This window comes from Cheilinus undulatus, linkage group 7, assembly GCF_018320785.1.
Source record: "Cheilinus undulatus linkage group 7, ASM1832078v1, whole genome shotgun sequence".
NCBI lineage: Eukaryota > Metazoa > Chordata > Actinopteri > Labriformes > Labridae > Cheilinus > Cheilinus undulatus.
The window spans coordinates 44,619,576-44,638,862 of NC_054871.1; the positions used below are offsets into that span (position 1 = coordinate 44,619,576).

The 19,287-nt window shown below is 39.0% G+C and overlaps 1 protein-coding gene across 5 annotated transcripts in view; it reads right to left on the bottom strand.

Annotated features, from left to right (window-relative positions):
• The window catches only part of mcf2l2 (MCF.2 cell line derived transforming sequence-like 2), a 203,842-nt gene that overhangs the window by 50,844 nt on the left and 133,711 nt on the right, over window positions 1-19,287 (bottom strand). For all 5 annotated transcript variants that reach the window (XM_041792057.1, XM_041792053.1, XM_041792054.1 and 2 more), the window contains exons 22-25: window positions 16,058-16,138; window positions 15,705-15,845; window positions 12,556-12,648; window positions 10,399-10,477 (exon numbers count right to left, since the gene is read on the bottom strand). In XM_041792057.1, the coding sequence (XP_041647991.1) occupies window positions 10,399-10,477; window positions 12,556-12,648; window positions 15,705-15,845; window positions 16,058-16,138 (394 nt within the window). The remainder of the gene's footprint in view (window positions 1-10,398; window positions 10,478-12,555; window positions 12,649-15,704; window positions 15,846-16,057; window positions 16,139-19,287) is intronic.

Here is a 19,287-nt window from a genome sequence, read left to right on the forward strand (position 1 = left end):
TTCCTTACTTAAAATCTCTTTAACTGCTGCGTCGACTCTGTAAGCTGCTTTTATGGGCCTGATAGAAATCACCCTCTGGCACTGTAAAGCCTGAGAGAAGCATCACAACACTGAAGTCATTGGGAACACAGTTTTTGAATATGAACTTGTATCTTAACAAGAGGCTTTATGGATGCAGCGGTAACAGATCTGGCCTGCTACAGTGTTCTGCTGTATGACATGAAATCTGTTAGAGGACTCTAGTAAAATAACTGCAGACAGTAAGGAGCAGCCTTGGCCAGACGCATTGCTCACATAAGTGAAATACCAAGCTCTGTGAAGGATCAGGCTTGTCACCTCCTGTTCCAAGCAACCAATGAACCTGTCGCAAGAATGCCAACTCAGCAAGAAGCCATTCCACATGCCCTGAATATTGTACTCAGCAAAAGGGATATATTTTTTCATCATGGATCCAGTGATGTTTTATTCATACGGGCTGCTCACATTGAGGTGTTTGTAGCCAACAATAGAATGAGACAAGAACCTGAGCAAGGAGCAGCAGCCAAGAGTTGAAATGATGAGTAACACTGTGGGTACTTACAGACACAACTTGGCATCAGACAAAGTCATTTTTTTTTTCCAACTGAGTTAAAACTAGCTGGCACTGTGCAGGCTTATTATTGTGAGACATGTGGAATGAACATGTGCAGCTCATCTAATTAATTCACATGCATGGGAATGTAGTCACTTCTGCCTTCTCTCTTACACTCATAATTTCCATACAGTGCTTAACGAATTTATCAGACCACCTGCCATAAAAACAAGAAAACATACATATTTTAGAAATCTTTCAAAAACTTGTATAAAACCAAACATTTTAGAATTTATTTGGCAAATAAACTGAAACAACTAAATAATCCTTTTTCACACATAATAATCAAAAGCACAATATTTTGTACGGCCTCCTTGCTGGCATTCTTGCTGGCATTGTTTTTATGAACATTTCAGCTGTCTCATTTGGTGTTGAGTTCGAAACAGTTTAGATCTGTTCCCACCAAGGTTGCTGTAGTTAAATAAAACTAAACTTGAATAACTAAAACTAAGATTCAAAAATCATTTTAGTTAAATGAAAATAAATAAAAACTAAGCTTACCAAAAATGAAAATGAACTAAAACTGCACAGTGTGCTTATAAAAAGAACTAAAATAAGATCAAAATAGAGACAAAATATTCTTAGTTTTAGTTTTTGACACAACCGTACTGATTGCCAACCTACACCTAAGTCTGGGGAGTGTAAATGGCCTGAATTGATTGGTTAAGACTTCACACAGTTGTGGTTTGATGTCTGGAGTTGTATTCAAACATCATCTTTAAATAAATAAAATAATAAATGAAGAGTAGCCTGTTTGAATGTGTTTTAAAATGTATGATGTTCATTCCGCCCTGACGTGTATCTGGAAAAAAACAAAAAAACTAAACTAAACTAACAAACCAGCAGTAAAAACGAATAAAAACTAAACTAAAACGAAGCATTTTTGCAAAAAAAAAAAAAAAAAATAATAATAATAACAATAAAAAAAATTAGAAATTCAAACAAATGAAAAATCCCAAACTATTATAACGTTGGTTCCCACAGATGTGCTTTCTATGAAACTTTTGTGTGATCAATCACTGAATCTTCTAAATCCCAGATTTGCTTATTAGGATCCAAATCTGGGCTTTGACTTGGTCAGTCCATCAGTTCCAGTACTCCAGATTAATTTTTCTTGGTGTAATAGTCTCTGCTGTCACAGCTTTAAAGCCTGTTTGGGGTCACTGTCTTGTTGGTATATGAACCAACAACCAATCAGATTCAGTCCTGAAGGGACCCCATGATGCACCAAGATGTTGTGGTAGACATGATACTGTCAATTTTGCCCATGCTGTTTCCACAAATGGTACCCAGCATCATAATGGATCTCCATGTTTCACTGAGGGTGCATCTGGCATCAAAATGTTCTCCAGCTTTTTTGCGGACATAAACACGACGATGCTAACCGAAGAGTTAAAACTTGGACCTTTCGTCCAGAGTACCTTCTTCCAGTCATCAACAGTCCATTGTTTGTGTTCCCTGGCAAATCTGATGCATTTCTGGGTGTTTGCAGGCCTCAATAATGGCCTCTTAGCAGCTATTCTTCTCATTTACCCTTTCCTTCAGTCGTCTGCTTATGTTCATTCTGGAGATTTTCTCAGTCTCTGATGTAGAAGCATTCATCTCTGCCTGAAGATCAGCAGTGGCCTTCCTTCTGTCTTGAGGTGTCTGACATCTGCTTCAGTTTACTTTCCTTGGTGCATTTTGTAAGTACCAGTCCCAGCAATTGACTCCAAAGCATACTTGACCACACTGTGAGAACACCTTGTGTCTCTCCTTTCATTTTCAGCAAGCTCTCTATGCTTTACCATTTGGAAAAGGAGAGAGGAATTTCAAACTGAGTTCAACTTTTTATACCAACATTTAAAGTGGCTCACTGGGCTTCTCTACGAGGTCAGAAATGAATCAGGTATAAAAACCTCTAAAACTTTCTTGTAAAATAGTATATTTGAAAATTCATGGATGATAATGATTAAAAGTTTTTTGGAAATGATTATCTTTTAGTTACCAATGCTGTAAATGTAGGGCAGCTGTGGCATAAACCTTACATTAGGTGGAGGTCTAATACATTTGTTAACCACTGTATATGCATTATTTAGGAATGTTGTAACAACTCAGCAACATGATTTATGTAGGACCCCTTGGTAGTTAGCACCAGAATTGCTAGTTAGTTTAACCAGCAATCCAAGTCAAATACAACTCAAACTAGCCACCGTAGTTCTGCTAACATGCTACTGCCATGCTACTATAATGCTCCATTTGCTCAGTAAATGTATTGCACCAATAGCATAGGAGCAGCACAGCTTCGCAGCTGAATGATCTAGAAAATAGGGATTTAACTGTACGTTGGCAGTGTCCGATAATACTCATGTACAACCTTGATGAGTAACCACACTCAGCACTGGCACATGGGCATTAATCTTCACAGAGGCTGGAGGTGCTAGCAAAAATGTTTGATATGACGTGAAATTGAGCTGGCATTGTTTTATGGCCCATAAACTTGCTAAATTACATGTAGCAACCATACCCGTCAGTGGCATTATACAGTCTAGCTTCTACAAGCCCATCCCGTATGAAAGGGCGAAGCTAATACTATATTGCTAATACTATCACCAAGTAGCTCATACAACCCAACTTCAAAAATACCAAAATATCCCTTAAATGTATAAAATATTCCTATTATTTTTAAGCCTTACTCTACCTGAAAAACCACAACTATTACTGAATAATTTGACAGGCTAGAGATGGATTAAATCAGGGGTGTCCAAACTATGGCCTGGGGGGCCAAATGTGGCATGTGGCCCATTTTTGATTGGCCCCCCACAAATTCTTTAAATTAAATCAAATATAGCCCTCATAGGAGCATGAAGCTTGAGTTAGACTGTATTATATTCTCAGTTTCAGCACAAGGCAGTGCTACCATACCAACACTGTAAACAAACATTTTGACAAGTTTGTATGCTGTTTGTAAGGACTAAATTGAGACATCACAATAAAAAGTAAACATATTGGCAACAAAAATAATAAACATATCTTTATTTATAACGCCCTAATGGATTACAGCAGTAAATAGCAGCACCAATGATGTTCAAGGGGTGGAGCCAGTGGCAGCCAGACAGGCAGCTGACCAGGCCACGCTGAAATCTGATTGGCCTCCCCAAAATCCTTAAAATGATTGGCTATTTACCTAGCCATTTAAGAAAACCCAATCACTGAGCAAACCTAAACTACATTAGGTTGGTTTTACTTACTTTCATAAAAGTGGCCCAACCACCCTTATACATATTTTTGTATGTGGCCCCCAATGGAAAGTTTGGACACCCCTGGATTAAATGGTAACCAGGCTTAAGCTTGTTTAACACTTTTCTAGTTGTCTGATTGCCCAAAGCACTTTTAAACTACAGGTCACACCAGGGGTGTAGCTAGGGATTTTAGGCCCCCAGAGGGAATATTACATAGGGCCCCCCTTAACCGACTAGCCAATCAACAAATGTTGCATCATTTTTTAAAATGTCTAGAAATTTACATACATTTCTGAACCACAATTTCCAAAAGTATGAGCAATATTTTTACTTTGGTTAAATAAAATTTTCTTGCTTTATTTCGCAGCGCTGGACTATACCATTCTGACATTTTTAAGGGAGGAGCAAGGTACCCCCAGTATTTTATTTCACTCTAGTTGATACAAATTTCTGTCACTTGATCAATTTATTTAGTTGCTTTTGATCCAATAATGACACTGATTACTTAGAAAAAATAAATAAAAACACACTTTTCAGGGCCCCTCCTTACTGTGGGCCTGGGTAATCCGTACCCTTTTTCCCCTGTGCTACACCCATGGGTCACACTCATCCATTCACATTTACGCCACATACACCATTCACACACTGACCGTAAACACTGCTATGTAGAGTGCACATCAGTTTTAACTATTCCCATGCCTACATATTCACAAGCCACTGATGCATCAGTAAAACATCCAAGGGGAGAATATTTTATAGGTACTGTGTATGGGGAGTGTTCTGTGTTTATCTTTTCTATGGAGTGTTTTTGCTGTTTTATTCTGAGTCAGCCATAATTCAGTAGATGAATAAAGCAAAGCTCATGCTATCAAATTTTCCTACAGCAATGAAAAAAGAGCTTCAGTTCATACAAAGGTAAGGCATGCATTAAAAAAACTGAATAATTTCTAAAGTGTTCCAGCTCAGACAATGTGACATTTTTTGAAACTGCCTCAAGATCTCTGAATAGCGCTGTGCAGACAGTCTGGAGCTGTGAATATAAAGTGTGAGAAGGATGGTGTCTCTGTTGAATCATTTCCATCTCTATTTCAAATATATCAAAAAAGAGATTCCGCGTGAATTTCAATTTAATACACTTTGCCTTAATCAAAAGTTTTGAAAAAGTTGAAAAAAAACCATCACGTCTCTGGTTTACTGGAAAATTGATCCTTCCAGCATGTAGAAGGGCTAAACCATGACTTTGCCAGAAAACAACATTTAGCTTAAATGTCCTGCTTTTGTTCCACGATTGAAACTGATACCGGGGTATTTCTTTGACGTACTCTGTCCATTAATGTGCAGAATTCATGATTTTGTCATTTCTAAAATGTAAAAAAGAGAATGAAGTAAATGTCTGAATGAATCATTCTTTATTAAAACCCTTGAAAAAGCAAAAAAAAAAAATAAAAGCAAAATATCCAATTGGCTATAAAATGTTGGTCAAGAAAAATCCAGTAATCTCTCTGGCTTTTGCATTAGTTTAATGCAGGTGGGATTTCATTTTAAATTTGACTTCTTTTGTGCATATGTATGTCTGTTTTAATGTCTCCAGTTTCTCAATGTAACGCCACTTTTACATGCTGTGTCATACAGGTTGTGCATGTGTATTATTCATCAGCCTCTTGCAATGTTCTTTTTGACATCTGTTACCTGACTTTTACACTTACACTCATTCTGAGAGCCCCTTTATCTCCTCAGACCACCAACACAGTCTCAGTAGATACAGTTCCTATGAAAATTGTTCACCCCCTTGGATTTTTTACCCTTTTAATGATTTTGTTAATCAATCATGGTCAGTATAGTTTGGCTTTCTTGATACGAAAAACTACTTAATATCAAAGTAAAAACAGATCTCCACAAAGTAATGGCAATTACACAAAAATATGGAACGTAAAATAAGTGACTGCAGAAATATTCACCTCCTTTAAAGTGACTGATCTAATTTAATAGAGGTCCAGCCAGTTGGCGCTATTAGTGTCACATATAGTAGAATGGGGATCACCTGAGTGCAATGAAAGTGTCTCAAGTGATTGTAGTAAAAAGACACCTGTGTCTGGAAGGTCCAGTCACTGGTTCATCAGTATTCATGGCTACCATTACACCATGAAGCCAAAAGAACACTCCCAGAAATTCAGAGAAAGGGTTATTGAAAAGTATAAGTCAGGGGATGGATACAAAACATTTCCAAGGCACTGAACATCCCCCAGAGTTCAGTTAAATCCATCCTCAAGAAATGATAGGAATATTACACATGTGTAAATCTGCTCAGATCAGGTCGTCCTCACAAACATGAGTGACTGTGCAAAAGGAGACTAGTGAGAGAGGCTACCAAGACACCTATGACTACCCTGAAGGAGTTACAAGCTTCAGCAGCTGAGATGGTGGAGACTCGGCATACAACTGTTGCCCAGGTTCTTCAAGCTTTATGGGAGAGTGGCAAAGAGAAAGCCACTGTTGAGGAAAACTCAGATTAAATCTCCACTAGTCTACGAGACCAAACTGGTGCTTTTTGGCCATCAGACAACACGCCATGTTTGGTGGACACCAAACTCTGCACATCACCACAAACACACCATCTCCACTGTGAAGCACAGTGGTGGCAGCATCATGCTGTGGGGGTGCTTCTAGGTGGCAAGTCCTGGAATTCTTGCAAAGGTAGAGGGTGAAATGAACGCCGAAAAATATAGGAACGTCCTGGAGGACAATCTTATTCAGTCTGCAATAAACCTACAGCTTAGAAGAAGATTAATTGTCCAGCAAGACACTGACCCAAGGCAACAGACAAAAAAGATCTTTTGTAGATCTATGTTCACCGAGTGTGGTGCTCCAGAAAATACCAGTGAGTAGACCTCAGGCCAAAAAAGTTCACTCAAAGGACCCTATTATGACTGCCGCCCCTCTCTGTCCCTCTCTCCAGCCTCCCTTCCTCTCCTGCCTCTCAGCCTCCATCTCCACCCTGAAAAACTCTCACCATCTCTTTGTCTCTCTTGCATCATTCCACCACCCACCTCTCTGCTCTCCCCATCACATTCAATCTCCCCCTTCTCTCTTTCCCTGACCGGTTTCATTCTCGCTCCCTCAGTCTTTCCTCCACACTACTGACACAGAGTCACCGGTGTAAATCACACACATGCTGCAGTGGACCGTCAGAGCCCACTTCAGCCTCTGCACTCCAGGCCCCATGACAGGACGGCTGTGTTATTAGTCAGTCTGCTCACACACATAAACACACACCTACGTAGAACAGGTATGCACACACACAATCCTTCACACAGGATGGGTTGTCAGACGGGCGGACTGTGTCTCACTAGTGGTGGTTTTTCTGTCAGTCAGGACCACAGAGTGGAACTGTGGACAACTGCTGCGGGTGGAGAGAGGGCAGAGAGAGGTGGAGACTCTCAGGGAGAGAGAGGGGACAGAAGCCAGCAGACATAGAGGGACACAGACAAAGGGTTGCCTTGCTGTGTGTTTTCACACGTGTGCCTTTCTGCATCTCTGAATTGTGACAGGAGATGAAATTCTGTGTTAGCATCAGAGTACTTTTTGAGTACAGTATTCTGCTTCATGTAGGTCTGTCTCCATGTGTTTTCATACAGTTTATTTGAAGTACGGACTGTTACCAACATAATGTGGTCTGCATAATGGACGTTAATTTTTTGTTGATTTTTTTTACATTTCCAGACATTTTCACATCATCAATCATTTATCATGAACTTTTTTAACGATTGTGCAAAGATTTTTCACCTCATTCGCTACAAATCAGTTCACTTCTAGCTACTGATTGAAGTGCAGATTAGCCTAAAAGTTGGGCAAAGCATGAACTTTAAATTTGGGGGGAATTTGAACAAAACAGCAGCTGAATCTTCTGGAACAATAACTGAAGTGTGTAGGGAACACTGCATGTCACGTGCAGGTGTGTTTGAATGCAACTGGCCTTTAATATATGGCCAAACACATACTTGCACTTTCAAGCCTATTCTCACCTGATTATTGACTCTTGTGGTGCATAGTTTGTGGGGACAGGACAGCTGACCTTGGCTTAATTAGCTACTCCTGACATGGATGAATTTCTGACTGCACAGTCTGGCACAGTGAGAGCAGAGCCACAAGCAAAATCCCAAAAGTCAGGGCCTTTTCCTGTGTAAACTGTTGTACAGTGTTTAAAATCATCATTACCATGGCAGGAGGGCCTGTCCACATACATAATAAAAGGACGAGCAGGAAATAATTGCATCCATTGAGCTAGGAGTAATGCTGTGCTACTGCAGACTAGTTGGTTTAAAGAGCTGGCTCTTTCATGTGAACCATGGGAACCGACGTATGTGGGTTTGTTTAGTCACAATGAATAATTATAGGACAGTAAACAGTGCATATAAGCTACATCGACCAAGCATTGCTGAAGATGGCTGATTCAATAACCTACCAGATGAATAGCTGTTGGGGGCTGAAAGAACTGATTCTTACAGGGCTGAGTCAAATGATGGATTACTAAAAAGAGCTTAAAGTTCTCATCACTGTAGCTAACAGTGAATATTTATTATTTCACTGCTTGAGATTTGCTTGAGATGTAGTGTTTGTGCAGTGTGTGGGTATGTATGAGATAGCGAGTGTTTTTTTCTGTCTCCGTATCTGAGGAAAAGATTTATCTGATAAAACATATTTACAGGCCTTTAAAATGTACATTTTTGATGTTTGTCACAGTCTGATTTCAACTGCCAGTGTGAGAACTCCAGGGGACTGCAGAATGAGCCCGTAAATCTTGAGTTTTGGTCATAATAAATGTTTTTAATTGCACAGCAAATGCTGACATTAGAGCACCACTGTTAAAGAGTTGGACCATAGACTGTAGAAAGAATTGGACAAACCCTGTGTGACGTCAGTCGTCTGCTTACAATAGGCGGACTCAAACGGCTGTTGAAGCCCATTCATGGAGGCTTCCATATTGAAATCGCGGTGTCAACCAAACTTTAGATCAACCTGACGGCCCGCCCACTAAGCGCGACTTCCTGTCAGCCTGCTAGCTAGCATTCCGGTTAACAGAAACGGAGCCTCTGCCTGCCGAGCTATCTGTCAATCAAATGAGACGCGCCAATCAGCTTTCATCCTAAATATAATCCAAACGATCGTGGTAAAAAAAAATCACCCCCCGTACAGAGGGAGCACAATAATACACTAGCTAATGAGACACGTTTGGTGTTTTGAACCAGGCTGTAAACCAGTTTATTTTGTGTGTCAAAACCAGCTGTTTAATGTGTGTGCAGACGGAACTTCCAGTTTTCCTGCAGCCAGCCTCAAGTGGACAGTCGTAGTATAGCAATTTTTTGCACTTCCGCACTGGCTTCATTTTTTAGGACCAGAGGTTGCCGCTTGAGTTGGATGCATTCAGTCAGAGCAGAGGCAGAGATAAAACATGTCTCCCATGGAGATGAAAATACATCATCAGAGGGTAGAATATCAGATATGGAAGAGGGGAAAACCCCACTGTCCCCTGGCGATTTGCACCATGACAACAATACAACAGCCTGGCAGAACACAGGCAAAGGTTGGATCAATTGGAGCCTTCGCTGTGGCACTGAGTAATGCAGTGCTGTTGACCAAGAGGGTCATCTTCCATTGACGATATATCATCATCTCACACTCAGGTAGCCCGTGCTAAGTCTACCTTGGATGATTATGACATTATAGCAAATAATCAAACCAAAAAAGTAGCATGGACTGAATGATGTGGCTGATTAGGGACTGGGCAAGTCTTATTCCCACTCCCTCACAGCCTTTCAATGACGTTCTTCAGGCATTTTTTGAAATTTCAGGGCAGACCCACCAAAGCATTTTCATCAAATTGAAAAGGGCTACTCCATGTTGCTGCACATGTCCCAAATATTCTGGTAAATTAGCTTATTTCTTACTAATAAAAGTTAAATTTTTGCATCCATTCACATTTGTTTGTCAGTCTGCAGTAGCTGTTAGAATGAGGACACTTTCCTGACCTGGCAGTCGGGTCACAGAGAATGACAAGCCAATCTTTAGATTGCAGCGATGGACAATGTGCTGATAGATAGTTGTGTTGACATGAAAATGTTCATGATAACAGAAACAAATTGAGTTGTTGCAGCAGGAACTAAAGACTGAATAACAGCATGTGAAAAACAAATTGCACATCAGCAGCTATGGATAGAAACTCCACAAAGTTTTGTCAACACGTGGGATTCATGATTGCATGTCTGCATGCAATGCACGGTAATGTAAAATGCCTGCTCTGGAGAACTGAGAACATTTAATAAACAAGGCAGCAGAAGTACTAAGAAATGAAAGTTAGCCTGAAAGCTCCACACCATATGCACACAAATATGATCTTACAAGATGTATAGAGGTCAAACGGACTCTGATAGACACAGGCCTGTCTTTCAGCCACAAACTTTAAAGCTTTTATGGAAAATGCTAAAAATACATGAGAGGGAAGTTATTCTCAAGAGCATAGGTGTTTTCGTGTGAGTTTTCTGTGTGTACCTCTGCATGCCTCCAGCTGGCCAGTAAGAACTTTGCGGATCTCTGACACCCACATATTTTTCACGTCCATGGAAGGAGCCTAAGGAAGAAAACACACGTCATGCACGTACATAAACAGTAAACATTAAGCCACATATACCACAAAGCCTCTTCACACTGATGCTTTTTTACTGAGAGGAGCTGTTGAGCTGGAAAGCTGTGTGGTGCAACACTGCCCCCAAGAGGAGGACTGTGGAACATCTTTGCAGGCTTCTCTAGAGGTTTGTAGGACAAAGTTAAATATTTTTTGGATCTCTACTAATATTTAGTCAAGTATGTACTTTCTAAATAAAATGTTAATGTATTTCTTATTTCTATGACAAAATGAAAATAAGCCCTTACACTCAAACTAATGTACATCGAATTAAATGTTCTAATAAAAATCTGTTTTCTTTTTTAAGGTAGACAGATTGCCCCAACATTATCAGAATATATGACTTAACCAATTTAATTCTAGACAAATATCAACATTTTGGTGTAAATGTAAACAGCATTGAATCATTTGTGTGTACTCATTGGACATTTATCTTCATACATACAGTTCCACCCTCCTGGATGTTTCACCCTTTCACAGATTTTTTAAGTCAACAATGGTCACATCATTTGGCTCATTTGACAAAAAATGACCAAAAAACCTCTTTAGTGTCAAAGTGAAACAGATCTCGACAAACTAATGTTCATCAATTAAAATTAAAATGACATAATGTAAAATAATTGACTGCATAATTATTCACCCCTGTCAAATCAGTATTTAGTAGATGCACCTTTTGCTGTAATCATAGCACTGAGTCTGTGTGGATAGGTCTCAATCAGGTTTGCACATCTGGGCAGCAATTTTACCCCATCCTTTGTTGCAGAACTGCTCAAGCTCTGTCAGGTTAACTAGGCCACTCCAACAATTCACCGTCATCTTTAAATCATTCCTGTGTAGCTTTTGCTGACTGCCCCGGGTCATTGTTTTGCTAGGCTGAGAAAATCTTCCCCCAAGCTGTAGTTCTCTTGTACACTGAATAAGATTGTCCTCCAGGATATATTTTGCTGCATTCATTTTACCCTCTACCTTTGAAAGCCTTCCAGGGCCTGCTGCTGAGAAGCATCCCCACAGCATGATGCTGCCACCACTGTGCTTCACAGTGGGGATGGTGTGTTCGGTGTCCACCAAATAAAATGTTTTGTCTGATAGCCAAAAAGCAACATTTTGGTCTCAACAGACCAAAGAGCTTTCCTCTGCTTGACTATGGAGTCTCCCACATGGCTTCTGGCGAACTAGTCCAGGTTTAATAAGGTTTCAGTGGCTTCCTCTTTGCCACCCTCCCATAAAGCTTTGACTGGTTATTGTCTCTCCCATTTGAGATGCTGAAGCTTCTAACTCCTTTAGAGTAGTCATAGGTGTCTTGGTGGCCTCTCTCACTAGTCTCCTTTTTGCATAGTCACTCAGTTTGTGAAGACGGTCTTTGACTGAACTCCAGGGAATGTTCAGTGCCTTGAAACTTTTATGTATCCATCCCCTGACTTATACTTGTCAATAAAATTTTCACTGAGTGCTTGGAGTGTTCTTTTGTTTTCATGGTGTAATGGTAGCCAGGAATACTGATGAACCAGACCTGGACATTCCAGGTCAGCTGTTTTACACTACAACCATTCGAGATACATTCACTGCACCCAGGTGATCCCAGTTTTACAAATCCAGCCCCTGTTGGATGGAACTCTTTAGAGTTAGGTCAGTCACTCTAAAGGGGTGAATATTTATGCAATGACTTATTTTACTGTGGCATTATTTTGTATAAATCTGTTTCCAATTGGACAATAAACACATTCTTTTCTGTGTCAAAAAAATAGAAATTTATGACCATGATTGATTTATAAAACCAACAAAAGGGTAACACATCCAAGGGGGTGAATACTTTTTATAGACACCCCACAGAAAAACAGTCCCTGGCCGTATCTCAGTTTCAGTCTGGTAAACAGCTCAACGATAATCTCTACATTGCACTGTATTTATGAGGACAAGAAAAACAGATGTCGCTATCTAAGAAAAAAGGAGAAGTACATGAAGTACTTCCTGAAAGACGTAGAGTTAATATTTAAAGCAGAATAAAAGGATTATATCAGACATACCTGGATGATGTAAACCTCTTCTCTGCCGTTGTACCAAACCTCAAACTTCTTGCTGTCACCTTTGACGTTCTCTGTGATTCCCACCGCACTCATCTGCACAAAGACAGTAAGGCTGTGTGAAATACAGTTTAACTTTCTCATCAGTTATTCAACCAATAGAACGGAAACACTGAGGGTACAGTGGTAACGACAGCTAACTGTAAACTTGGAGGGAAATAGATGCAACTACTGCAAGAGTTCCTTTTTACCAAAAAATGTGTTGCTCCGGTAATCAGAGTCCTGGACTTTGGAGTGCCTGGACTTCCTCTACCATAAGAAAAAGGTGTTTCATTTACAGGTGAGCCCTGGATCAAAAGTGGTCAGAGCTTGAGTGGCTGTGAATTGCCGTCACACACCTTCAGTCTTATGCAGGAGTTACTTTCAAGGGTAACCCAACCTGGCCAGGCAATTAGGTTACAGGCGCTTTACCTGTCTTTCAAGTAATTCCGTCTCTGCATCACTGCATTACTTACATATGAATATCAACTTGAATCAGTTTCTCAGTCCACATGAATTCTGGGACTGTTCATTACATTACACACAGACACAAAGAGTGGCATTTTTCCACTGAAAAAAAATGGGAAGTGTCTGGATTTCTTTCATACTTGACTTCCATTGTAACAAGCTTCCTGTAGACTTGTTTAGAAAGAGAAGCTGAGAATATGTACAGCATATTTATCAATGACAGCTCCAGCTCCCCAGGGATTCATGGAGAAATATCAGAAATCCACAGCTAGTAGAGAACAGTATTCCTCTATGTGCCACAAAAAAAAACAAAAAAAAAAACAAAAAAAAACAGCTTGTTGTTTTACAAGTTGAAGATCAGCAGAGAATACAGCATTTAAATACCCTCAAAAGACTTCAGGATGTCACCTTTTTTAAAAAATAACATATGCTCTGGCCACACAGGTAAGTATAAAAGCAGAAAAATAATCAAACCTGGAACATTTAAACTTTTTGAATTTCTTGGGCCCATGTATATGTTAGTTTACAACCTCCTAGGCACACATCCAGGAGGTACTGAGCCGTGTCAGCATTCCACTGAGAACTATGTAGTATTCCTCTTAAAGGCAAACTATTTGACTTTCTTCCACAGTTAGTCATTAACTTTGAGTGTCTGCTGTTTGGAGCTGGGATGGTTTTTAAAGCCTGTTAATCAGAGCCTTTCTCTGATGACAGCTGCTCCTGGGAACAAGGTTAATCAGAACGAATCTAAAAAAAAAAAAAAGCCTAAAAGACAACAAAACTTAAGCTGCTTTGCAGTATGGTTTCTTTACTGTAGGTGAAACTTTGGCAAAAAAAATAAGGTTAATGAAAAACAAGAAAACTCTAAGGCACTAAAATGCCTTTATTTTCACTGCACGGTCATTTGTAGACCTTAAACACAGTCTTCAATGCATTTTGGCATCAACAATTCTTCAGGAAGTCAAACAAACAGAAGCCTGGAAGCTGTAGGTTCTTTTAAAGTGGTCCTGACCCATAGGAACATGCCAGCTGGGCATACAGGTAATGTTGTTTTTCATCACCTTCATGAATTCCCTTTTCCAGAGAGCACCTTAAACAAACTTTTTATTAAGTCCTAGAAGCAGTCCTTCCAATAGTTTTATGAACAAATAAGGTTAACTAATAAATAACGAGCAAATTTGAATTGTGAAGCTCATAAGCTAAGACAATAAGGGTGACAGCCAATTGAAAATATCAAACTCAGCTCTGTCTTCAGTATTCAAGTGAGGTTATTGTCCTAATGGTGCACATTAAGGAGTGTTGGTTCTTTGCAGCAGTGGAGAATTCCCAATATACGGAAAAGGATTAAGGTACTGAAAAAAAAAATTGAGACGCAAATTGTTTGTTATTTGTGAAAAAAGTCAGAATTCTGAGATTAAAGTCAGAATTCTGAGTATAAAGTCACCACTCTTAGAAAAAGTCAGAATTCTGAAAAAAAGTCTGCCTTTTTACTCAGAATTCTGACTTTAAGCTCAGAATTTTGACTATTTCTCACATAATTCTGACTTTTTCCCCTCAGAATTTTGACTTTTTCCTCAGAATTCTGACTTTTAACTCAGACTTCTGACTTTAATCTCTAAATTCTGACATTTTTACACAAGAAAAATAAACAAAATTGTGTCTCCAATTTTTGCTTCAGTGGCCCTAATCCTCCTCTGTACCAATGAGTGTTCAAAGTGTGAAAATAAAAAACATATATATTTTTATTTCTAATTCCTAAGCTACTTTTGTGTGAAATATTAAGGCAAAAAAATGTTTAAAAGAAATTCAAAGAAACAGCAGCAGGCAGGAATTATAAAAGCTTCTGTCCAAAGCCTGGATAAGCTGTATCCCACAACACCACAGAGTGATCTGGTTTGGTTCACAGTAAACTCTGATCCTGCCCATGTTTCCTCAGCTGATGTCCATCCAGTCTCTCTCGTTTTGACAAGAAGATGGTCTCTTTTGAGAGATCCTTCAGCTCAGTAGAACTGGTTGTTGACGACCCTTTATTTCATCACAGTTTGGCTTTTAAATGTGGATTAAATAATGACAGGGATGGAGGAAAGGAAACTGGCAGTCACGCAGGAGCGTGGTACAAAGGCTAACACTAAAGAGCTGTTTCATAGAACATGCACGTTTGTGAATGGCACATCATTACTCTGTCTCTTACCCAACAAAATTTATTCAGTTGATAGTACATCACCGTTTTAATTAAAAGCATGTTTTTGACAAAATTTATATTTTGACACGTTAAAAGTGCTCAGCTAGCCTCTTAGCTCAGTGCAAGACTCTGCAAGACCCTTGTCTCTCTGGCTAGATGACGCTACACATCTGGAGGTCTACAGGACTGAGTAATCTCCAAGCCTGTTTAATCTGTTAAGGTGAAGAAAACAATCACCTTCTTTAAAATATAGGGACCATTCTAGATGTATATAGAAATTCTCTGATGAAAGCTGCAGCGTAAAGGGTCATTCAGAGCTGTGTAGTACTAATTTTCCTCAGTTCTCAATCATTTCTAACCGCTATCCTACACTTTTGCCCCCCATCAGGCATTTGACATCACACGATTGCAAACAACCTACTCAAATATTAAATACAAATCATAAGACAGCGCGCAAACTGACCTTAAGAGAGTGTTTGAAGCTGTAGGACGGTGTCTTCTCATGCCCGTCTGTCGTCTCCTCACGTTTCTTACAAAACAGCAGCATCTTGTCGTACAGGAACAGGTGCCTTTGCATGGGCTTAAACCTGGCCAGGTCCTTCACCTGAAATCAGTTCATTTGTCATTTTAGATCTTTTCTTTCTATCAATCATTAAACAAATCATCTCTCACATTTTAGCTTGCAAATGAGTGCCTTCAGAGCTGTAAACATAACATGGTCTTTTTCAAATATACAGCATAAGGGACTCCTTTGAGTTAATGGCGTCCTAGTAGGGACTAAACATACAGCACTGGATGGTTGTGACTGTGACGTACCTTGCTGTGGCCCTTCTTGTGGTCTGTCCACACATTAAATGACCCTTGCATCAGCAGTTTCCCAAGTTCACTCAGGTTTCCCTGTGAACATCAACACACACACAGACATTTACAGCAGTGTTTCTTAACTGGACAAGCCTCAAGGCCTAACACTTCCTTAATGAGAAATAATGACCCAAATTTAAGACAAGAAATCAACCACTCGTATTATTTTTTATGAAAAACGTTGCAGTTTTGCCTGCAGATGGAACAAAACATAAAACAAAGAGACAGGGAAAAACAACATGATAGGATGTAGATTTGAACACATTATCCTGGGACAACCAGCTTTGTTTTCCAAAGAAATTAGATGAATAAATCAAGATCTTGAGAAAATGACCCAAATGGAATCACAGCAAAAGTAAATACACGGATGTATGTCCACTAAGGGTCCCAAATCACTAGCAGAGAACCACTTAATCAGAGCCCCAAACATTCATTGTAAAACCCAATTATTAAACCTTGCTTTAAAAAAAATCACGTAAACTTATTGCCTTTAAAAAAATGACTAAAAACAACCTTTTCACCTCAGTGAATGAGAAACTGTGTAAACTGTTTTACTTTTGTGCTCTTAATACATTTAATTAACACTCAATAAACCGTAAAATGACTAAATGAAGAGAACAAGTAATACCTATTTCATACTACTAGGCAATTTCAAGTAAAATCTGATACTCGTAGCAAGTACTTAGCCATTTCTTAAAAGTCATATTAACTGAATTTTCTCGTACCTTTATTTTGTGTTAATTTAGATTTTTTTTTAAGTTAACATGGTGTAAACTGTCCTACACTTAAAAATTCTGTTTAAATCAAGCTTAAAACATGTTATAGTATTTCTCATAAAGCTACATGCTCTATCACATTCTTTAAACATTTATACCAATGTAGGCAAGCTTTAGTGACTAAAAACGGGAAAAGGTTCACCAGGCAGTCCTCTTCCTTCATGTTCAGTAAACCACCCATTGTGTTTAGTGGTTGCTCCCCACAGGTGGGATTTCTCTAATTGAGTCAGTAACTTCACTCATGGTGCAACAGCGGCTAATGCCCAAAGGCATTCTGGGAAAACTTTGTATATTAAGGAATTATTGTCAAACAATTTGAATATGATCACAAAAATTACTTTAAGTGACTGAGTGCTGTTTACTTCAAACTAAGGCTGGCAAGATCAATTGTATTAATTGCAATTAATTACAAACTACAGTCTACAATTAGTACAGTAATTCTCTTAAATTGCATCTTCCTGCACCCACGGTGGTGTTAAATAAGTCCACCACTGCTCACAGAAAGCTCAGTAGACAATTCAAGAGTCACTGAACCATGTGTTTTAAAGCATTCATCTTTTTCACTGCTAACTAATTCACTTTCAAGCTTACAGGTGAGCAACAGCTCAACCTATCAGATCTTTATTCCTCACAGCTGCAGCGTAAAGCCTGCTCTGTTCTCCATGACTGATCTCACCCTTTAAATTCAGAGTTCCTCCTACTGCGCTCTGGTTGTCTCTTTGTTGCTCCTAAAGGGAGAACAAAACGCCACAGGAACACTTTAGTACCTGCAGCTATTGCACTTCTTAACAAAACAAGCACAAGATGATGCACTTTAACTGGAATGGAATTTGTATTATTTTAGGGAGCCTTCAAAAGCACTTTAGCACTTTTAGAGTATTATCTTAGAATGGATGTCGTCTAGAGCACTTTATCATGACTTGGTTTTAATCTTCAATGTTTGTTTTGGCATTTCAATGTCCGCTTTTAATGTATGTTGTGGATTGTGTCTTGAATTGTGAATCATTGTTGGGTTTTTTTGTCTCTTGGATGCTGAACTGTCTGCACAACAAATTCACCCTTTTGGGTACCAATAAAGAACCTTGAACCTTTTCAAGTTCCTTTCAAAGTGGCTGAGTCTTCAGTGTAACTATAAAAGCAGGTATGTGTACAGTAGACAGTAGAAAGACACAAAAATGACAAAAACGGTTTTAAATGCAAAACGGTGGATTTTTTTTAAGGGATTAAAGAGCGCAATTAATTACAATTAACTAAAGAAATCCTGAGATTAACTGTAATTAACAATTTTGATCTTTTGGCAGCCCTACTTAAAAAAATGTGTTTGATTAACTCAGAAAATAGAGCTGAAATACCTGTACCAAATTTTTAAGTTAATGCAGCTCCTGTCTTTTAACAACCTTTAACTGTTCAGTCATACTGGCAGGACAGTTGTGTGGTTTCTGGAGAACAGGTAAATGAAATTGGATGCATGGTTTCTCCTCTCTACTACTTTATCAAGATCAACCAAACAGAAGTTTGTCATGCTTTGCTCACATGTGTGCAAAAATAAATGCCATTTTTAGGATGTGCATAATTACAAAGGTGCAGACTTCTTACAATCAGAGCAAATGTGCAGTTCTACTCCTTGAAATGCCTCGGCCATACCTTGTTATTCTAAAAACTTTAATGAAGCCACACTAAAGTTTTAATCACAGAAATCTTGTGTTGTCCTCACTTCTGTTTACAGCCTTGGCAAGCTTTACTCAAGCACATGCTCAGATGGCTCTGACTGTTAATTATTTTATTTTATTTTATTTTATTTTTTTGCTTGAGTTGCTTGAACCTGGTTACCGCCACCTACTGGACAACGGTGTGAATAAGCAAATCAACAGCCCAGTCCTCAAATGTTACTAGTTTACTTTCAGCTGACTTTAGGGTTTCCTGCACCCTACAGTTACACACAATTACACTAAAGTACATACACTTGATTATCAAGTAAAGTTAATTTAATAAATGTGAGTTTACAGTGTAAAAGCCATTACAGTGTATATGCCTTTTGATTTGCATGCTCAAATATTTTTTTCTGTTGCGTTAGCACATCAGGAGAAGTAATAAAAGAAACATTGCAATCCATCATTTCAGTTGAACTGATGCTCACAATCAAATCTCTAAAATGAGTGGCCATTTACCAACCGAAAGAATGAACGTGTTCAAAATAACAGTAAAAGCTCTGTTGCTGCACATAAATGTGCACAGCTGCAGAACTTGAGGAAGCTTTAGCCAGGTCGAATAAGAAAGATGTCTGAAATCCACTGTTCAGGTGGAAATGTGCTTGCCTGCAGGTACACCTGGCTTTGACAATAGGTTTGGTTTGATTTATGCTATGTCACACCCAGAACAAACTCAAAACAATGATTTTATCATGAAGAG